Raw genomic sequence first — 19,091 nt, 5'->3', positions numbered from 1 at the left:
ACTGTTTTCTTGAACTGCTGCAGCCCTTGGGTGTAGGTACACCCACAGTACTTTTAGGAAGGGAGTACCAGGATTTTGACCCAGGAACGGCGATATAGTTCCAAGTCAGGATGATGTGTGGCTTGGAGGGGAACTTGCACTGGTGGTGTTCCCATGCATCTGCTACCCGTGTCCTTCTGGTTGGTAGAGGTCGCAGGTTTGGAAGGTGCTGTCTAAGGAGCCTTGCTGCGTTGCTGCAGTGCATCTTGTAGATGGTACACACTGCTGCCACTGTGCTTTGGTGGTAGAGGGAGTGAATGTTGAAGGTGGTGCATGGAGTGCCAATCAAGCGGGTTGCTTTGTCCTGGATGGTGTCGAGCCTCTTGAGCGTTGTTGGAGCTGCACCCATCCAGGCAAGTGGAGAGTATTCCATCACACTCCTGACTTGTAGATGGTGGACAGGCTTTGGGGAGTCAGGAAGTGAGTTACTCACCTCAGGATTCCTAGCCTCTGACCTGCTCTTGTTGCCATGGTATTTATATGGCTACTGCAGTTCAGTTTCTGGTCAATGGTAACCCCCAGGATGTTGATAGTAGGGGATTCAGCGATGGCAATGCCACTAAATGTCAAGGGGAGATGGTTTGATTTTCTCTTGTTGGAGATGGTCATTGCCTGGCACTTCTGTGCCACTTATCAGCCCAAGCCTGAATATTGTCCAGGTCTTGCTGCATTTCTACACAGACTGCTTCAGTATCTGAGGAGTCACGAATGGTGCTGAACATTGTGCAATCATCAGTGAACATCCCCACTTCTGACCTTATGATTGAAGGAAGGTCATTGATGAAGCAGCTGAAGATGGTTGGGCCTGGGACACTACCCTGAGGAACTCCTGCAGTGATGTCCTGGAGCTCAGATGATTGACCTCCAACAACCAAAGCCATCTTCCTGTGCTAGGTACAGCCAGCGGAGAGTTTTCCCCGATTCCCATTGACTCCAGTTTTGCTAGGGTACCTTGATGCCATACTCGGTTAAATGCTGCCTTGATGTCAAGGGCAGACTCTCACCTCACCAATCTTGTGCCCAAAAGAACTAACTGGAGACAACATTCTCATTTCACATAAGACCATTAACACTGTCAATGTAACAACGACTTGTATTTTTATAGCACCTTCAGTGTGGTAAAACCTCTCAAGGTGCTTCCTAAGAGTGATTATCAAACCTAGTCACAATATTTCCAAGTTTTGTGTCATCTGCAAATTTTGAAATTGCGCCCTGCACACCCAAGTCTAGGTCATTAACATAGATTGAGAAAAGTAGTGGTTCTAATACCGATCCCTGGGGAAACTCACAATATACATTTCTCCAGTCCGAAAAACAACTGCTCACCACTATTCTGTTTCCTGCCGCAAAGTTATAAAGAAAATGATATGGAAGAAAAATCACCTATTCACGTCCTTGACTAGAGCTGTCCGTGACATAGAATGTGAAAACTAAAAATATGCCCTGAAGTTATACTGTTAACATCTTTGGCAAAAGATTGATGACCTGTTATTATCTTCATAAATGCTAACCTATCAGCTTGGAGTGTCAGCTTGGCTGATTGCTATAGGTCTTCCCTCGAAGTCAGAAAAGTTGTGGATTCAACTCCGGACTCGACCACACAATCTACAAGAAGTTTGCATTTATATAGTGTCTTTCAGGTAGTAACCTGTCCCAAAGCATTTCACGGCGTGTTAATTTGAGAGCCACACAGGTTGAATTTTTTTAATTAAAATAAAACCACCCAGTTTGTATATAGGGGACCAAAAATTGGTCAAAATTGGTTATCAGGAGTGTCTTAAAGCAGAGAGAGATATATAGAGAGGTGGAAAGGTTTACAGATGGAATTCCAGAACTTAGGATCTGGGCAGCCAAAGCTACGGCCAACAGAGTAAAGAAAATTGGAGATGCACAAGAGGCCAGAATTAGAGAAGCATAGACATCTTGGAGGGCTGTAAGACTGGAGAGATTGCAGAGCTAGGGAGGTGTCAGGCTACAGAGGGATTCGAAAACAATGAAGAGAATTTTAAAATTGAGGTGCTTGGGTGAACAGAATGTTTTTTCTTATTCATTGATAGGATGTGGGCATCTTTGGCAAAGGCAGCCTTTATTGCCCATCAATATTCAATTCTGGCCACTTGCACCATCACTTGGTAGGAGTTAAGCTACAAGCAGCAAAGTTTCGGATGAGCTCAAGTTTACAGAGGGCGCAAGGTGGACAGCCAGGAGATCATTCGAATTGTCAAGTCCAGAGGTAACAGAAGCATGGATGAAGGTGTCAGCAGCAGATGACCTGTCAACCTAGGCTGATACTTCAGTGCAGTACTGAGGTAGTGCTGCATTGCCAGAGGTGCTCTTTTGGATGAAACTGGTGCCTTCTGCCTGTTCAGGTGAAATCTTATGAATTTTTTTTTTAATATGGGAGTTTACTATGTGTCCTGACCAACATTCATCCCTTAGCCAACACCATCGATTAACTGGTCATTCATCTCATTGCCACTTGTGGTATGTTGTTATGCAAATTAGCTGCACATGTTTACATAACCAGTGACTACACTTCAAAAAAATTAAATGGCTACAAAGTGCTCTTCGACATCGAGGTGAATGGCATTCTATAAACTTTCTCCCCTCTGCTTCTAAGTGAACCCTTGTGAAGTGTGTTCCATAGACCAACATTAGAACAACTTTTGCAACTAAAGTAGTTTAATACCTGAAAATCAGACACTATTAAAAGATTGTATTCAAGTAGACTTTATCATCCATTTAGAAATCCCTATGCTCAAATGAAGGCTGACAAACAGCTCTTTCTTTTAGATGCCTTTTTGTTTCAGGTAGTTGGCCACCTCATGGACCTTCTTGTTGAGTGCTCCGCCATGAACTCCCTTTTTGCCAATGACAAACACCATGGTCTTGATGGTTTTGCCGATGCAGATGCTCTTTCCTTGACCTCCTTTCATCCTCACGTCCATCACTCCGTCATTGTTGACCATGAGGTTGTCCCGGATGACGGAACATTTCTTTCCCCCGATTGTGATGCCCGTTTGTAAGAAAGCTTTGCGGTCCTGTCCTATTAACATGCTGACCTCCTGTGGGGAGATGGCGGCCAACACACCACCAGGCTTCGAAGCCCAGACGGACTTGTTGTCAGCGTGGCCTACAATGGCGGCATCTTCCACATTCTTATCCTTCAGTATACTGTTGATGTAATTCTTCCAGTCTGACATCCTCGCCTTGATCCAAGATTGGTTTCAAGCACAACTCTCCTTAATGATGTCTCACCAACAGCAGCTCAGTAAATGAAAGTAGTTAATGGACAACAGCTTTGTAAAGTGACACATCATTATGACATCAAAACAATAATATTTATGACATCATCTCTTTATAGATGTCAGACTGTTTCATCAGCGCTAGTTTCCAAATAAGATATTTGATACATTTAATATACAACAGGTTTTTGAGACTATCTAGTCTATTAAATTAATTAGCAAAGAAATAAAATATGTCCTGTTTGGATAGAACAATTTTCCTGTGAAAACTAATTATTACTCAACACTAATCGGGGTGACCCAATAGAGGTCTTTAAGATTATGAAAGGGTTTGATAGGATAAATGCAAAGATGATGTTTTCACTTGTGCAGGAGACAAAAACTGGAGGCCATCAATAAAAGATAGTCACTAATAAATCCAACAGGGAATTCAGGAGAAACTTTACCTAGAATGGTGAGAATGTAGAACATAGTTGAGGCAAATAGCATAGATGCATTTCCACAGAAAGTTAGACAAACACGTGAGGAAGAAAGGAATAGAAGGTTATGTTGATAGGGTTATATGAAGAGGGGTGGGAGGAGGCTCATGCAGAGCATAAAAACAGACAGGGACCAGATGGCCTTATTGGTCTGTTTCTGTGCTACACATTCTACGTAATATTTTTCATTTCCCTTACCATTAGTGCTGAATTAAGAGCAGTTTGATGCTGTCCACTAGGAATTGGACTGCAACTCCCCAATCTTAAATGGCATTTTTGACTCCTATTGCATATAGCTGTGTGCGTCCTATCAGTCAACCCAGGGAAAATGGACATTCTGCTAATGCATCACCACAACATTGAGTCCTTAATCCTGGAGAGATGGGGAAAAACACTGGAGACCAGCTATGTGAGAAAGGAATCATTTGGATAAAGGTGGAGAAAGACACAATGGAAGTAAATGGAAAGTAAAAACAAAAGGATATGCCCCCATCACAAAATAAGCAATTCCAGAAGACTATTCGGCACTGAAGTATTTTATTCTGTTGGAAAAAATGCCTCAATCATTCTACACATTCATTATATTTATCCTTTAAATAAAATACCAACCATAATTAGAAAAAATGTTTACACATGCCCAACCAGGGAAATAAACAAGGTACTTACACTTACTAAATATTTACAGCAACTATGCAGCAGAGGAAAATCATGGACAGAACGATCTAACTAAGCAGCCTGTTCCTTATGTACAGCCTTTGCACTGTTCCTCGTACAGGGAAACCGCAGTCATTTTTTGTATACATGTATCTGCTTTGATATGATTACTGGGCAAGATGGGTCTACTTTTTATTTTACTGAACTATGAAATGGTACGGGAGTAAATAATGGTTTTGCAGTGGATTTGTATTTAACCTTTTTGTTGCTGCTTAGGTCCACCAGGTAAAATCTCACAAATCACCTCTAAGACGTCCGAGCATTCATTTTTATGGCACTTTTTTTGATTTTGCCCAGATAATTAATGATATTTAAAAGCTGTAATGAACACCAATGATCTAAAACCACTTTTTATCCTTCTGTATATACCATTAAAATCAACAATTGTGACTCCATCACTATTCAAAATTCATTAGCTTGTTAATACAATTGGACTTGCACCTGTGAATTACAAACATTGATTATGTTTTGTTTTGATGGGCAAAGACTGTTTCTATAATGTCCAATCGATCCTAAACTTAAACTACACCAAATGTATCTGCCTAAAGCTACCTTTTAAACTCAAGCTTACTGTGACTTGCAGAGGGTTTTTGGAATGGGGCTAAGTGGAATCACCCCTTTGAGACGAGTGTCAGTCCACATCTACTGGTGTGCGTTAGTGCTGGGAAAGTAAGACTTAAAAGCAGAACCTAGCGGGTCGTGCTATTTCCATAAAGACTGGTGTACATCTTTCAGATATTCGCAGTGGAGGAGCTGCTCGAGCCTGAATCAAAACTGATCCTGGAAATTTGAAAAAGAAAATACTCTCATTAAAACACGGCAGCAATAAAGGTAAAGCTGCGGAATAAGTTACCAGGGTGGGCCTTCGAAACGGGCAGTACAAGTGGGTTCAAAGGTCAATCCGATGCGTCTATGGGCAAAGTATTAAGATTATACAGTGAGAAGGCAGCTAGACAGGGCTGATCTATAAAAGGGGCAGGCTCGTTTGGCTTTTATGGGCATTCGGATTTTTAAAAATTCTTGTGCCCTTATATAGATATGAAATCTAAAACAAATGACTGTTCCAAACACTCGTGATAATTTACATTCCCAAAATTTACCACCAAGAGTAGAGTATGAGGTGGTAACAATTTAAGAAATTATTTAAAATATTAAGCAAATGGGAGTTTTGATACCAGCCAATTATACCCTCAGATTGAGAACTGCATCATCCAGAGAATGGAACTGAGCAATAAATAAGGAAACAATGCGCTAATGGCCCTCTTCAGTGGTGTACCAGTGTCAGAGCAGTAGGAACAGGAGGGAGGGGCATTGGGGGCAAATGAAAAATGATACTGGACCACTCAGAAATGAACTATTCGATCATTAGCAATCCGTGAAAGGCAACCTTCACACTCAAACTGTGATCTCAACTGTCAGTAAAATTGTGAAAATATCTTTTCCAGTAAATTTGTCAAATTGCATTTTCCCATTATTTAAACGCTGAAACACATGCTGGTGCCTTCATTCGTTGTTTAGGACATGGCAGTACGATCCAGTCAGAGGGTAAAGACATCTTCTGTAGGCTGGAATGTGGCGTCGCACTTATCAGCTTGCTGCGATTGTGGTGCCGCTGCCTAGTTTCATGATCACCTGCTGGCAATCGCTGACAGATCGCTTGTCTCCAAGCTTCTCCAGTGTACGTGCAGCCTCAGCCAGCATGACTGCTCTCTGACCCGGAGAAGAAAGAAACGAGAGGGGAAGGTGACGGCATGCCAGGAGTATAGCTGTCGCTCGCTCTCTCTGGCCTGGAAGAGCGTCCAATTCACCTGTAATTTAAAAATAAAAGTATAAAATACTTTTACAACTCTGTTCGCACTTAATGCTGTAGAGGTTCATTTATTGGAATTCCAAATATGTACAGATTGTGGTGAACCTACATCCTGTTGTGCGGCATCAGGTATTCCAATATTTATTTTTGAAAAACTGACCTTGAAATTTTGCTTTGCAAATATCAGCATGCTAAACTATTCTGTGATTCTATTGTTTGCTATTGTAACAGAGTTGCATCACTTCTTAAAGTAATCACCTTAACTGCAATGGAAAACAAAAGGATTTGTAATGAATGTCTTAGAGTATATATGCTAAACTGTGTCATTTTAAAGGCCACTGTTTTGGGCAGGAATACTGGATTTGTGATTGAAAGTTGGATTTAATTTTGATATTCTTTTTCCAGTTTAAACTCCATCCTTAACCTGTACTCAAGAATTTTTTCACTGGACAATAGCCAAAAGTTTTAGAGTAATCATAATTGCCACGCAGCTGAATAGAGACCAGAAGCTTATAAAGTTGGCTCAGAGAGGATATAATCAGCACATCACTTGACACATGGAGCAGAGTGGGACAAAACTGTGTGCCTGCTGTCCTGTTGCCTGTACCCTTTTTAATAGACAATCAGGGCCATGACTCTCTCACCATTAAGTACAGCCCGCAAAATAGCTCCATAATAATCTTAAACTTTATAAAGGGGATATCTGTCTATTTACTGAAACCACCCAAGTCCTTCTGTTTCATTCCAGAATCTTGCAAAACTCCCTTGATTCAGAAATTGTCTCCTTGGATTGGAAACTGCCAATGTCACTCCATTATTTAAGGAGGATTGTGAGAAGTAACTAGAATTTATTAGGTGACTAGTGGTGTCCAGCAGGGATCTGTGGTGGGGTCCTTAACTTTTCACTACATTTATCAATGATTTAGATGAAGGACTAGAAAGCCCATATCCAAGTTTGCTGATAGCATCATGTAAATATTATAGACAGGGGCAAACAGTTGCAGTGATAAATTGAGTGGGCAAAATGGACAGATGGAGCCCAGCGTGGAGAAGTGCGAGATCATCCACTTTGGACACAAGCAAGATAGGTCAGAGTATTTTCCAAATGGTGAGAAGCGAGAAATTGTGGAGAAGCAGAGAGATTTAGGGATCCAAGTACAGAAATCACCAAAAGCTAGTGGACAGGTAAAACCAATGAACCCATTTAGAGTACTGCATTCTGTTCTGGGTAGCCCACCTCAGGAAGGATATTAACTGATCTTGGAAGAGATACAGCACAAAATCACCAGAATGATACCAGGGCTTAAAGGGTTAAATTATAAGACCTGGTGCTCACATCGACTACACTAGTACTGGAGTATAGAAGATGAAGGGATGATCTAATTGAGGTATTTAAAATGATTCAAGAAGTTGATAGGGTAGATAGAGAGAAACTATTTTTACCCTTCTTATCGCTAACCTTCTCCAGCTCTGCAGCCCGCCGACATGCCTGTGCTCCTCCAATCCTGGGCTCTCGTGCATCCTCCATTTTCATTGCTTCACCACTGGCGGCTGTACTTTCAACTGCCTGGGCCCTAAGCTCTGGGATTCTTTCCCTCAACGTCTCCGCCTCTCTCTCCTTTAACTTGGTCCTTGAAACCAATTACTTTGACCAAGCTTTTGGTCACCTGTCCTAATACTTACTTACGTGGCTCAGCGTTAGATTTTGTCTAATAACGCTCCTATCAAGTGCTTTGGGGTGTTTTACTGAATAAATGCAAGTTGTTGTTGTAAGTATGTGGAACAAATCACTGGCAGCGGTGGTGGAACACAAAACCTTAATGGATTTAAAGAAGGAACTAAACACATTCTCTTCAATAAGCAGGATTCAGGGTTATTAGAAATGTACAAAGGAACAACTGTGGATAGGTCAGCTAGAAAGGTCTCTTTCTGCCTGAAACTGTTACTATGCCACTTATATTGTAACTTACATAATTGATTGTCCTAAGGCAATTTACAAAGAGGGAATGATACACTGAACAAGAGATGGAAGACTTAAGGAAGGAGACCACAGGCCTAGCTGAAAAGGCAAGTCCTTGGGGAGGTTTTTGCAGGTGGAGGGAAAGATCACAAAGCACAGTGGGGCAAGGAAAAGAATTCCAGAGTTCAAGTTCATGACAGTTGAAGGCTTGATAGTAGAGATGAAGAGGGGAGGAAAAATAAAGAGAGATGAACAGTAGACCAGAGCAAAAAAGTAGAGAATGTGGAGCTGGGGCATTTGGGTGATGTGAGGCTATTGAAGTAATTGTAAGCGAGGATGAAGGAGGTTATGTGACAATTCAATGGATTACTGTTCCTTTTTAAACTCAACAGCCCATGTGTGCACAGCCTCTCATGTTGATTTGGAAGTTATTACTTTGTACATGCGTATCAGCTTTCTAAATAATGACTAGCATCCATTGAAAAAAAACTCCACATACGCACAGCAACAAAATCTTCTGAACATCCTTGCTACAAATACTCAGTTGGAGCACTGCAGCCATTTCTGGGACCGCACTTTAGAAATCGAGTCCAGGCCTCGGAGAGAGCACAGAGGACATTTACTAGAATGGTACCAGAGATAAGGGACTTCAGTTGCGTGGAGAGACTAGAGAAGCTGGGATTGCTCACCTTACAGTGAAGGTTAAGGGGAGAGTCAATAGAGATGTTCAAAATTGAATGGTTTTGACAGAGTAAATAGGGAGAAACTGTTTACAGTGGCTGTAGGGTCAGCAATCCGAGGACACAGATTTAAGATAACTGACAAAAGAACCACAGGGGAAATGAGGATTTTCTTTAAATGCAGTGAGTTACGGTGACCTAAAGCACACTGCCTAAAAAGAATGTTGGCAGCTGATTCAATAGCAACTTTCAGAAGAGAATTGGATAAATACTTGAAGAGGAAAAAGTTTCAGGGCCGTGGGGAAAGAGCAGGGGAGTGGATCTAATTGGATAGCTCTTTCAAACAGCTGGCACAGACACAATGGGCCAAATAGCCTCCTTCCTGATGTATGATTCTATGAATATAAAAAGATACAAGGCTATGCGCAGAATGTATCGAGTTTTAAAACCGTTGAAAAGTAAGATGATATTTCCATCTGCAACAATACTGTCTCTTGTCAGGAAGACCTACCGGATTGTACACAAGAACCTGCAGCAGTGGAAGCTGGCCGACTGGCATAAAATGTATTCACCTTGTTGGATGGAGTGTGATGTTCGTCTCCTCAGACTGTGCTCCAGAAGCTGGTGGGTTCGAGTTGGGCTTGCGCCCGCCATCAATCGTACAGTCGCTTCATGCAAAAACATCTTTAAAAAAAAAATGGTAGAAGAACGTCAAGTACAACGACAAAACTATTTGCTGATGATTGCACAATGTTCAGCACCATTCGCGACTCCTCAGATACTGAAGCAGTCCGTGTAGAAATGCAGCAAGACCTGGACAATATCCATGCTTGGACTGATAAGTGGCAAGTAACATTCGCGCCACACAGTGCCAGGCAATGACCATCTCCAACAAGAGAGAATCTAACCATCTCCCCTTGACATTCAATCGCTGAATCCCCCACTATCAACATCCTGGGGGGTACCATTGACCAGAAACTGAACTGGAGTAGCCATATAAATACCATGGCAACAAGAGCAGGTCAGAGGCTAGGAATCCTGAGGCGAGTAACTCACCTCCTGACTCCCCAAAGCCTGTCCACCATCTACAAGGCACAAGTCAGGAGTGTGATGGAATACTCTCCACTTGCCTGGATGGGTGCAGCTCCAACAACGCTCAAGAGGCTCAACAACATCCAGGACAAAGCAACCCGCTTGACTGGCACTCCATTCACCACCTTCAACATTCACTCGCTCCACCAACGATGCACAGTGGCAGCAGTGTGTACCATTTACAAGATACACTGCAGGAACTCACCAAGGCTCCTTAGACAGCACCTTCCAAACCCACGACCTCTACCAACTAGAAGGACAAGGGCAGCAGATGCATGGGAACACCACCACCTGCAAGTTCCCATCCAAGCCACACACCATCCTGACTTGGAACTATAACGTTGTTCCTTCACTGTCGCTGGGTCAAAATCTTGGAACCCCTTTCCTAATAGCACTGTGGGTGTACCTACCCTACATGGACTGCAGCGGTTCAGGAAGGCAGCTCATCACCACCATCTCAAGGCAATTAGTGATGAGCAATAAATACTGGCCTTGCCAGCGACGCCCACATCCCATGAATGAATAAAAAAAACACAACTGTATAATCTGTTAAACACAATATTACACTTGACACCAAGTCCCATTCACCTATCTACCCTGTGCTTGCTAACCTACATTGGCCCAGCCCAGCAACAGTTTGTTTTAAAATTCTCATCCTTTTATTTTCAAAGCCCTCCATGGCTTTGCCCTACCCTATCTCTATAATCTGCTCCATCCTCACAATCACCTGTGTTTTCTGCACTCCTCCAATTCTGGTCTCTTGTGTATCCCTGGTTTTCATTACTTCACCATTGGTGGCCGAGCCCTCAGCTGCCTAGGGCCCTAAACTCTGGAATTCTCTCTCCAAATTGCTGTGCTTCGCTACCTCTCTCTCCTCCTTTCAGGCGCTCTTTAAAACCTACCTCTTTGACCAAGATTTTGTTCACATGTCCTAATATCTCCTTATGTGGCTCCATGTCAAATTTTGCTAACATTCAAAGAACAAAGAACAGTACAGCACAGGAACAGGCCATTCGGCCCTCCAAGCCTGCACCAATCTTGATGCCTGCCTAAACTAACACCTTCTGCACTTCCGGGGCCCATATCCCTCTATTCCCTTCCTATTCATGTATTTATCAAGATGGCTCTTAAACGTCGCTATCGTTCTGCTTCCACCACCTCCCCTGGCAGCAAGTTCCAGGCACCCTTGTGTAAAAAAATTGCCTCGCACATCTCCTCTAAACTTTGCCCCTCGCACCTTAAACCTATGTCCCCTAGTAACTGACTCTTCAACCCTGGGAAAAAGCTTCTGACTATCCACTCTGTCCATGCCGCTCATAACTTTGTAAACCTCTATCATGTCGCCCCCCCACCTCCGTCATTCCAGTGAAAACAATCAGAGTTTTTCCAACCTCTCCTCATAGCTAATGCCCTCCAGACCAGGCAACATCCTGGTAAACCTCCTCTGTACCCTCTCCAAAGCCTCCACGTCCGTTCTGTGAAGCAACTTGGTACATTTTACAACGTTAAAAAGTGCTAGTTTTTTCGAAATACGGTTGCATTAGAAAACCCAAATTGTGGACACAGATTGAAAGTTCTGGGCAAAAGATGCAGGGGGAATATCAGGAAGCAAAGGGTGGTAATGACCGGGAACTTGCTGCCCACAAGGGTGGTGGAAGCAGAGACGATCAATGACTTCAAAAGGAAGTTAGAGGGCCACCTGAGGAAATAGACTTGCACGGCTAGGGGATCGAGCCGGGGAGTGGGATGGACTGCATAACTCCATGGAGAGCCGGCATGGACTCGAAGGGCCGAATGGCCTCCTTCTGTGCCGTAAGTGACTAAGTTTACAGCACGGGATGTGGCAAACTTCTTTTCTATGCTGGTTCTTTTCTAGATGAATCCCAAAACTAATCTCAGCCCAGGGTTCTCTCCGCATAGCTCTGCATCTTCCTATGTTTCAAATATCTATCCAATGCAATGGTCTCTGCCTCAACCAACTGCTGCCTATCATGCTCCAATAACCCTCTGTTCGAATAAATCTATCCTCATCTGTTGGCACTGACACCCCCAACGAGGAGAAATAGCCTTTCCCTGCTAAATCCTACAATGATACTAATCGAACACCACTTGTGAGTATTAAAGGTGGTCATTTTGAGTTGTCCTAAAGTTAACAACTGTTAAAAAAAAAATCAATATTCATTGGTTTTATCTGATCTATTTCTGCTCACTTTCATTTTTTGATTAAATGGACAGTCATAGTCCTATACATCACAGAAGGAGGCTGTTCGGTCCATCGAGTCCATGCCAGCTCTCTGCAGGGCAATCCAGTCAGTCCCACTCCCCCACTTGATCCCTGTAGCCCTGCAAGTGTATTTCCTTCAAGTGCCCATCCAATTTCCTTTTGAAATCATTGATTGGTGGAAGTGGAAACACCCTTGTTCCACGTCATTACCACTCTCATTCCCCTAATCATTGTACCATCAATTAATGGGAACAGCTATTCCTTGTCTAAATTATCTAAGCCTATCACAATCTTGTACACCTCTATCAAATCTCCCCTCACTCTCCTTTGCTCCAAGGAGAATGCCACCAGCTTTTCCAACATAATCTTGTAACTAAAATCCCCCATCCGTGGAACCATTCTGGTAAATCTCCTCTGCACCCTCTCAAGGACCCTCACATCCTTCCTAAAGTGCGCTGACCAGAACTGGACTTCAGTTGGGGCCTAACCAGAGCTTTATAAATATTCAGCATAACTTCCCTGCTTTTGTAATCGATGCCTCTAATAAAGAAGCCCAAGATCCCACATACCTTGCAAACCACTCTCTCCATATGTCCTGTCACCTTCAAAAGCAAAAGATCGATACACATGCACCCCCAGGTCCCTCTGTTTTTGAACACTCTTTAGAATTGTGCCATTAAGTATACATGCCTTCTGCCAAAATGCAACATGTCAAGTCTCTCTGTATTAAATTCCATCTGCCACTTGCCTGCCCATGCTGCTAGTCTATCCTATGTCCTGTTGCAGGTGGTTCATATCATCCTCATTTTTGCCACTCCTTCAAGTTTGATATGATTGGCAAATTTTGAAATTCTACTCTGTATTCCAAGATCCAAGTCATTTATATATAGCAAAAAAAGCAATGGTCTAAGCACTTGGGGACACCACTGTCCACCATCCTCTAGTCTGAAAAATAACCATTTACCGCAACTCGTTGTTTTCCGTCCTTAAGCCAACATTTTATCCAAGCTGTCACTGACGCTCCTATTCCATGAGCCTCAATTTTGTTAATCAGCCTTTTATTTCGTACTTTATCAAACACTTTCTTCAAATCCATATAGACAACATCTACTGCATTCCCTTCATCAACCTTCACTGTTACTTCATCAAAAAAAAACAATTAGATTAGTCAAGCATAATCTGCCTTTTACAAATCTGTGTTGGCTATTCTCACTTAACTTGAATCTCTCCAAGTGCCTGTTGAATTATTCAATGATTGTTTCTAAAACCTTACCCACCACTGATGTTAAACTAACAGGCCTGTAGTTGCTAGGACTGTCCTTACACCCTTTTTTTGAATAAAGGCAACATTTGTCATTCTCCAATCCTCTGGCATCTCCCTCATATCTAGGGAAGATTGGAAGATTATGGCAAGCCATTCCACTGTCTCTACCCCACTTCCTTTAGTAACCTGCGATACAAGCCATCTGGACCAGGCGACTTATCTACCTTAAGCATAGCCAGCTATTCCAGTACCTCCTCCCTCTCAATTTTTACCCTATCCATTGCCTCTACTCTCTCTGCTTCTACCAATGTTTTGTCAGCATCCTCTTCCTTAGTAAACCAATGCAAAAGTACTCAAGTATTCTAGCCTTGTCCTGCACCTCTAGGCATATATTACTCTCTTTGTCCCTAATAGGCCGCAAACCACTTCTTTTATCAGCATACTATTTACACGCCTATAGAAGATTTTTGGGTTCCCCTTTATAATCATTGCCATTCTATTCTCATATTGTCTCCTTGTCAGTCTTATTTTCCTCTTCACCTCCCCTTTGGCCTGGTTTTCACTTGAAGAATTCACCTTGACATGCATCATACACCCTCTTTTTTTGTTTCATCATGATCTCTATCATCATTGTCATCCAAAGAGCCCTGTTTTTGGTTTCCCTGCCTTTTGCCCTCGTTGGAACATACCTAGCTTGTACCTGAAGCATCTCTTCCTTAAAGATAACCCATTGTTCTGTTAGAGTTTTTCCTGACTGTCTTTTGCTCCATTTTACCCTGGCTAGATCCCTTTTCATCGCATTGAAAATAGCCCACTTCCAATCTGCTCACATCACTGTCCTGGGATTGCTGCAGCGTTCCAATGAACATCAACGCAAGCTCGAGGAACAGCATCTCATTTACCAATTAGGCACACTACATACAGCCTGCCGGACTGAACATTGAGTTCAATAATTTCAGAGCATGACGGGCCCCCCCTTTTAACTTTTATTTTTAGTTATTATTTTCTTTTTCCTTTTTTATATATATTCTTTTGTGTTTATTTTATTTCATCTTGCTGTTCAATTTTCAGTCCGTTAACACCCTTTCTGTACTATTGCTTTGTCTTTCAACACACCATTAACATATCTTTGCTCCATGACCTTCTGGTCAGCTATTCTGTGGCCTTGTCCTATCCACACCTTCTCCTTTGTTATCTCTTGCCCCACCCCCACTTTATTTGCTTACAACCTTTTACATTTCTAATATTTGCCAGTTCTGAAGAAGGGTCACATACCTGAAACGTTAACTCTGCTTCTCCCTCCACAGATGCTGCCAGACCTGCTGAGTATTTCCAGCATTTCTTGTTTTTATTCCACTTCCAATCTGGATGTTCTATCTGATATCGTTCTTTGCTTTTCTGCATTACTAGTCTAAACCTTATGATACGATGATCACTCTTACTCAAGTGTGCTCCCTCACAGACACTTGCTACACTTGGCCCACCTCATTTCCCAGCACCAGATCCAGCAATGCCTCCTTTCTAGTTGGGCTGAGAACATACTCATCAAGGAAGTTCTCCTGAACACATTTCAGGAATTCCTCCTCCTCCTTTCCCTTTCCTCTAACATTATCCCAATCGATATTTAGGTAATTAAAGTCCAATATCACCACTCTAGTTCTTGCACATCTCTGTGATTTCCTGCAGATTTGCTCCTCTATCTTTCTCTAATTGGAGGCCGATAGAATACTGCCAGGAGCATGATCATACCTTTTTTTGCTTATCAACTCTAACCGTATGTATTTTGTCCTTGCCCCCTCAACAACATCTCTTCTTTCCAACACTGCAATATCTTCCCTAATCAGTACTGCCACCCCATCTCCCTTTGTTCCTTGTCTGTCTTTTCTGGACACTTTATATCCTTGTATATTAAGCGCCCAGTCCTCACCATTTTAAAACCGTTATTGCCACAAAATCATATTCCTTACTGTTATTTGTGTTTGTGGGTCACCAACCTTATTCACCACACTTTATGTGTTTACATACATGCATTGCAATCTTGTCTTTGAATTCCTCATAGTCCTTCTCAGTCTGTTATCTAATATGGAATTACTCCCTTCTCTAGTGCTGGCAATTCAAAGATAGGTAGGAAAGCAAGTTGTGAGAAGGACACAAAGAGTCTGCAAAGGGATAGAGATAGGTTAAGTGAGTGGGCAAAAATTTGGTAGATGGAGTAGAATGTGGAAAAAAGTGAGGTTGTCCACTTTGGTGGGAATAGAAAAGCAGAATATTATTTAAATGGAGAGACTGCAGAACGCTGCAGTACAGAGGGATCTGGATGTCCTTGTACATGAATCACAAAAAGTTAGCATGCAGATACAGCAAGTAATTAGGAAGGCAATTGGAAATGTTGGCATTTATTGCAAGGGGGATGGAGTATAAAAGTAGTGAAGTCTTGCAAAAATTGTACAGGGCTTTGGTGAAACCACACCCAGAGTACTGCATACAGTTTTCGTCTCTTTACTAAAGGAGGAATATACTTGCATTGGAAGCAGTTCAGAGAAGGTTCACTAGGTTGATTCCTGGGATGAAGGGGCTGTTTCATGAAGAAAGGTTGATCAGGTTGGGCCTATTCTCAATGTAGTTAAGAATGAGAGGTAATCTTATTGAAACATATAAGATTCTGAAGGGCTTGACAGGGTAGATGCTGAGGATGTTTAGCCTTGTGGGGGGGGGGGGGGGGAGAATCTAGATAGAGGGGGCACAATTTCAGAATAAGGTGTTTCCCATTTAAAGCGGAGATGAGGAGGAATTTCTTCTCTCAGAGGGTCGTTAATCTTTGGAATTCTCTACCCCAGACAGTAGTGGAGGTTGAAGGCTGAGATAGACAGATTTTTGATCTAAAAAGGAGTAAAAGGTTATGTGGGGGCAGGCAGGAAAGTGGAGACAAGGCAATCAGATCAGCCACAATCTGTTGATTGGCAGAGCAGGCTCGAGGGGCCAAATGGCCTACTCATGCTCCTATTTCTTATTTTCTTACATATAATGAAATTCTGCTCGAGGCAAAATAAGATTGGTGTATGTACTCATTAATCAGCATTTCTGCAATGTTGTCATTTAGACAACTCAACATCAATACAAGTTTATCAGCATTTAGTGTACAAGTGGTATAAAAAGACAGACAGACTTGCATTTCTATAGTGCATTTCATGACCTCACAATGTCCAGAAACATTTTTACAGCTAGTGAAGTACTTTTGAAGTGTAGTCACTGCTGTAATGTAGGAAAGGCACAGCAAGTTGCGCACAGCAAGCTCTCAACAGCAGTGTGATAATGACCAGATAAGCTGTTTTTAGTGATGTTGATTGAGGGATAAATATTGGCCAGGACACCAAGGCGAATGTCCCTTCAAAAAAAAAAAGAGTGCCCTGGGATCTTTTACATTCACCCTTGAGGGGGCAGACTGCACAATGGTTTAACATCTCCTCTGAAAGATGGCACCTCCTGTTACACACCAGAAATCCAAATGGTGAAGGATACAACTGGAGCTAATCTTTACACACTTTTATAAGCAATTATTTACAGAGATACATAATACAAGCATGCACCTCCTAACCCAACAGCCAGTTTCAGTCTGTTCCTTTTTATAGGAGCACAAGTGAATCCCCAGTTATTGCCCACCACCGACATTCAATTAAACACAATTAATATACAATAAACACCTCTGACCGTGCAGTACTCCCTCAGTACCGCACTGGAGAACCAGCCAGGATTGTGTGCTCAAGTCTCTGGATACATTACATATAAAAGATAGAATAATCTTGGTTTGAATGATAAAATTCTCTGACTAGGTCAAAAGCTTATGGTTTCAAATCACACTCCTGGACTTGACTAGACGACTGCGGTGAAGCATTGAGGCAGCACCACTTTTTGGTTCAGATATGGCTGTTCTGGTGCTTTTTTAGATGTTAAAAATTATGTGGCACCATTTGAAAAGCATAAGACCGTTCTCCCCTGGGCCAACATGCCTTCTTTGTTTAAATAACAACTGTTGCACTTTCAATGCATCTGAAGTGCTCTGAGACAATAAACTATTCGAGAAGTACCACTCTTTCCTTAACAACATACAATACATTGGAATAAACTGGCACAATAGATAAAGTATAAAATTAACCTGGAACAAATGTATTCTAACTTATTACCAGCAATAAAGTCATATTAGAAAAAAATTCAGGGCAGTGTGCCCACAACCTTCTGTTATTGGTGTGTTACTTGGTCAAATAACCCCAATGTGTATGAACTGTAAGGATCTGCACATGGCTCTGTCGCTTACCTTACGATGCGCAGGCTTAAATGTTTGGCCAAGTTTCCGGAGACTGCTCAGGTCTCGCTGGAATCCTTTCAGTTCTGGACTTGAAGCTTGGTAGGTCTCACCCACAGCCTCGCTGGAATTCGCCTGTTTCTGCCACAGGGTTGTACGAATTGAAAGCAAAATGTCGCAGACCAACAACTGCACAGCCTGCCAAGGAGAAAGAAACAGAAATGTTATCTTCAGACAGGCAGCAGTGACAGCCAAGTTTTCTTCCCACCCCCCGCACCCCCCCCCAACCTTCTTGCTAAATAGCTTATTTCACAGTCAGCAACTTTCTTTTTACATTTTGCATCAACCATCCAGCTTAAAAAAATTGAAATGAAGCGACTGGACATAAAATAAAACTTTTACAACAGTTTAGTGCATCTATCTGTTACTTGATTGCTCAAAATAAATCATATTTTCATTCATGTTGAAGGGCAATAACAATGAGAAATCACCTTTATGTTCAAAAGTTGGAATTTGTGCTTTTCTCCATTTTCTCATTTGTTTTACAGCATTTTTGCATAAATTGCAGTTAGTGCTTACAAATTCTATACATATTTTAACTCAACATTATAAACTCAAAAAAAGACACTTGCATTCAATTTAAACCCATGTATTTATGTCCATCCCAAAGTACTACACAGTTAATGAATTACTTTTGAAGTGCAATTACGTTTGTTTTGCAGGCAAAGGTGACAGACAATTTGTGCTTGGTAAATCACAACAAATAGCAATGACTTGAATTACCTGTTAAACTGTTCTAATTGAGGGATGAATGCTGTTTTTCAAAAAAAAAGTACAACAGAATGGTGTTTGCAGTTAGACAGCTCCATCAGAAATGCCAAGAACAGAACATGGACCTCTACGCTACGTTTGTTGACCTGACCAAGGCCTTCGAAACAGTCAGTCAGTTGTGAGGGCTTTTGGAAGATAATGGGAGAAATTTGGCTGCCTTGAGAAATTCATCACAATGGTTCGACAGTTCCATGACGGTAGGTTTGCATGTGTCCTGGATGATGGAGAGTCTTCTGACTCATTCCCAGTCACTAATGGAGTTAAGCAGGGCAGTGTGCTAGCACCAACCCTCTTCCGCATGTTTTTCTCTGCCATGCGTTCCGATATCTTCCATGACGGTGATCCTGGCATCGAAATCAGATTGCACATGGACGGGAAGCTGTTCAATCAGAGGTGACTCCGGGCAAAATCCAAGGTCTCCAAGGACATACTTCACAATTTTCTGCCTGCTGA

General features: G+C 42.1%; 2 protein-coding genes across 2 annotated transcripts in view; both read right to left on the bottom strand.

The window, feature by feature from the left end:
* Positions 1-2,807: 2,807 nt before the first annotated feature.
* Positions 2,808-3,334, bottom strand: LOC137353619 (profilin-3-like). The gene has a single exon (XM_068019968.1). It carries the CDS (start codon positions 3,240-3,242, stop codon positions 2,829-2,831), a length of 414 nt encoding a protein of 137 aa, XP_067876069.1. The 5' UTR covers positions 3,243-3,334; the 3' UTR covers positions 2,808-2,828.
* A 949-nt stretch (positions 3,335-4,283) lies between these two features.
* The window catches only part of srebf2 (sterol regulatory element binding transcription factor 2), a 73,105-nt gene continuing 58,297 nt past the window's right edge, over positions 4,284-19,091 (bottom strand). The window contains exons 17-19 of the mRNA XM_068019392.1: positions 17,820-18,005; positions 9,500-9,611; positions 4,284-6,285 (exon numbers count right to left, since the gene is read on the bottom strand). Coding sequence (XP_067875493.1) covers positions 6,065-6,285; positions 9,500-9,611; positions 17,820-18,005 — 519 coding nt within the window. The 3' untranslated portion in view covers positions 4,284-6,064. The remainder of the gene's footprint in view (positions 6,286-9,499; positions 9,612-17,819; positions 18,006-19,091) is intronic.

The sequence above is a fragment of the Heterodontus francisci genome, chromosome 41, assembly GCF_036365525.1.
Source record: "Heterodontus francisci isolate sHetFra1 chromosome 41, sHetFra1.hap1, whole genome shotgun sequence".
In the NCBI taxonomy this organism is placed as follows: Eukaryota; Metazoa; Chordata; class Chondrichthyes; order Heterodontiformes; family Heterodontidae; genus Heterodontus; species Heterodontus francisci.
Note: the sequence above shows the minus strand (reverse complement) of the source record. Positions and strands in the feature narration are given on the sequence as shown.

Coding starts and splice junctions, on each gene's coding strand:
- LOC137353619 (XM_068019968.1), bottom strand. CDS start 3,242: ATGTCAGACTGGAAGAATTACATCAACAGTATACTGAAGGATAAGAAT.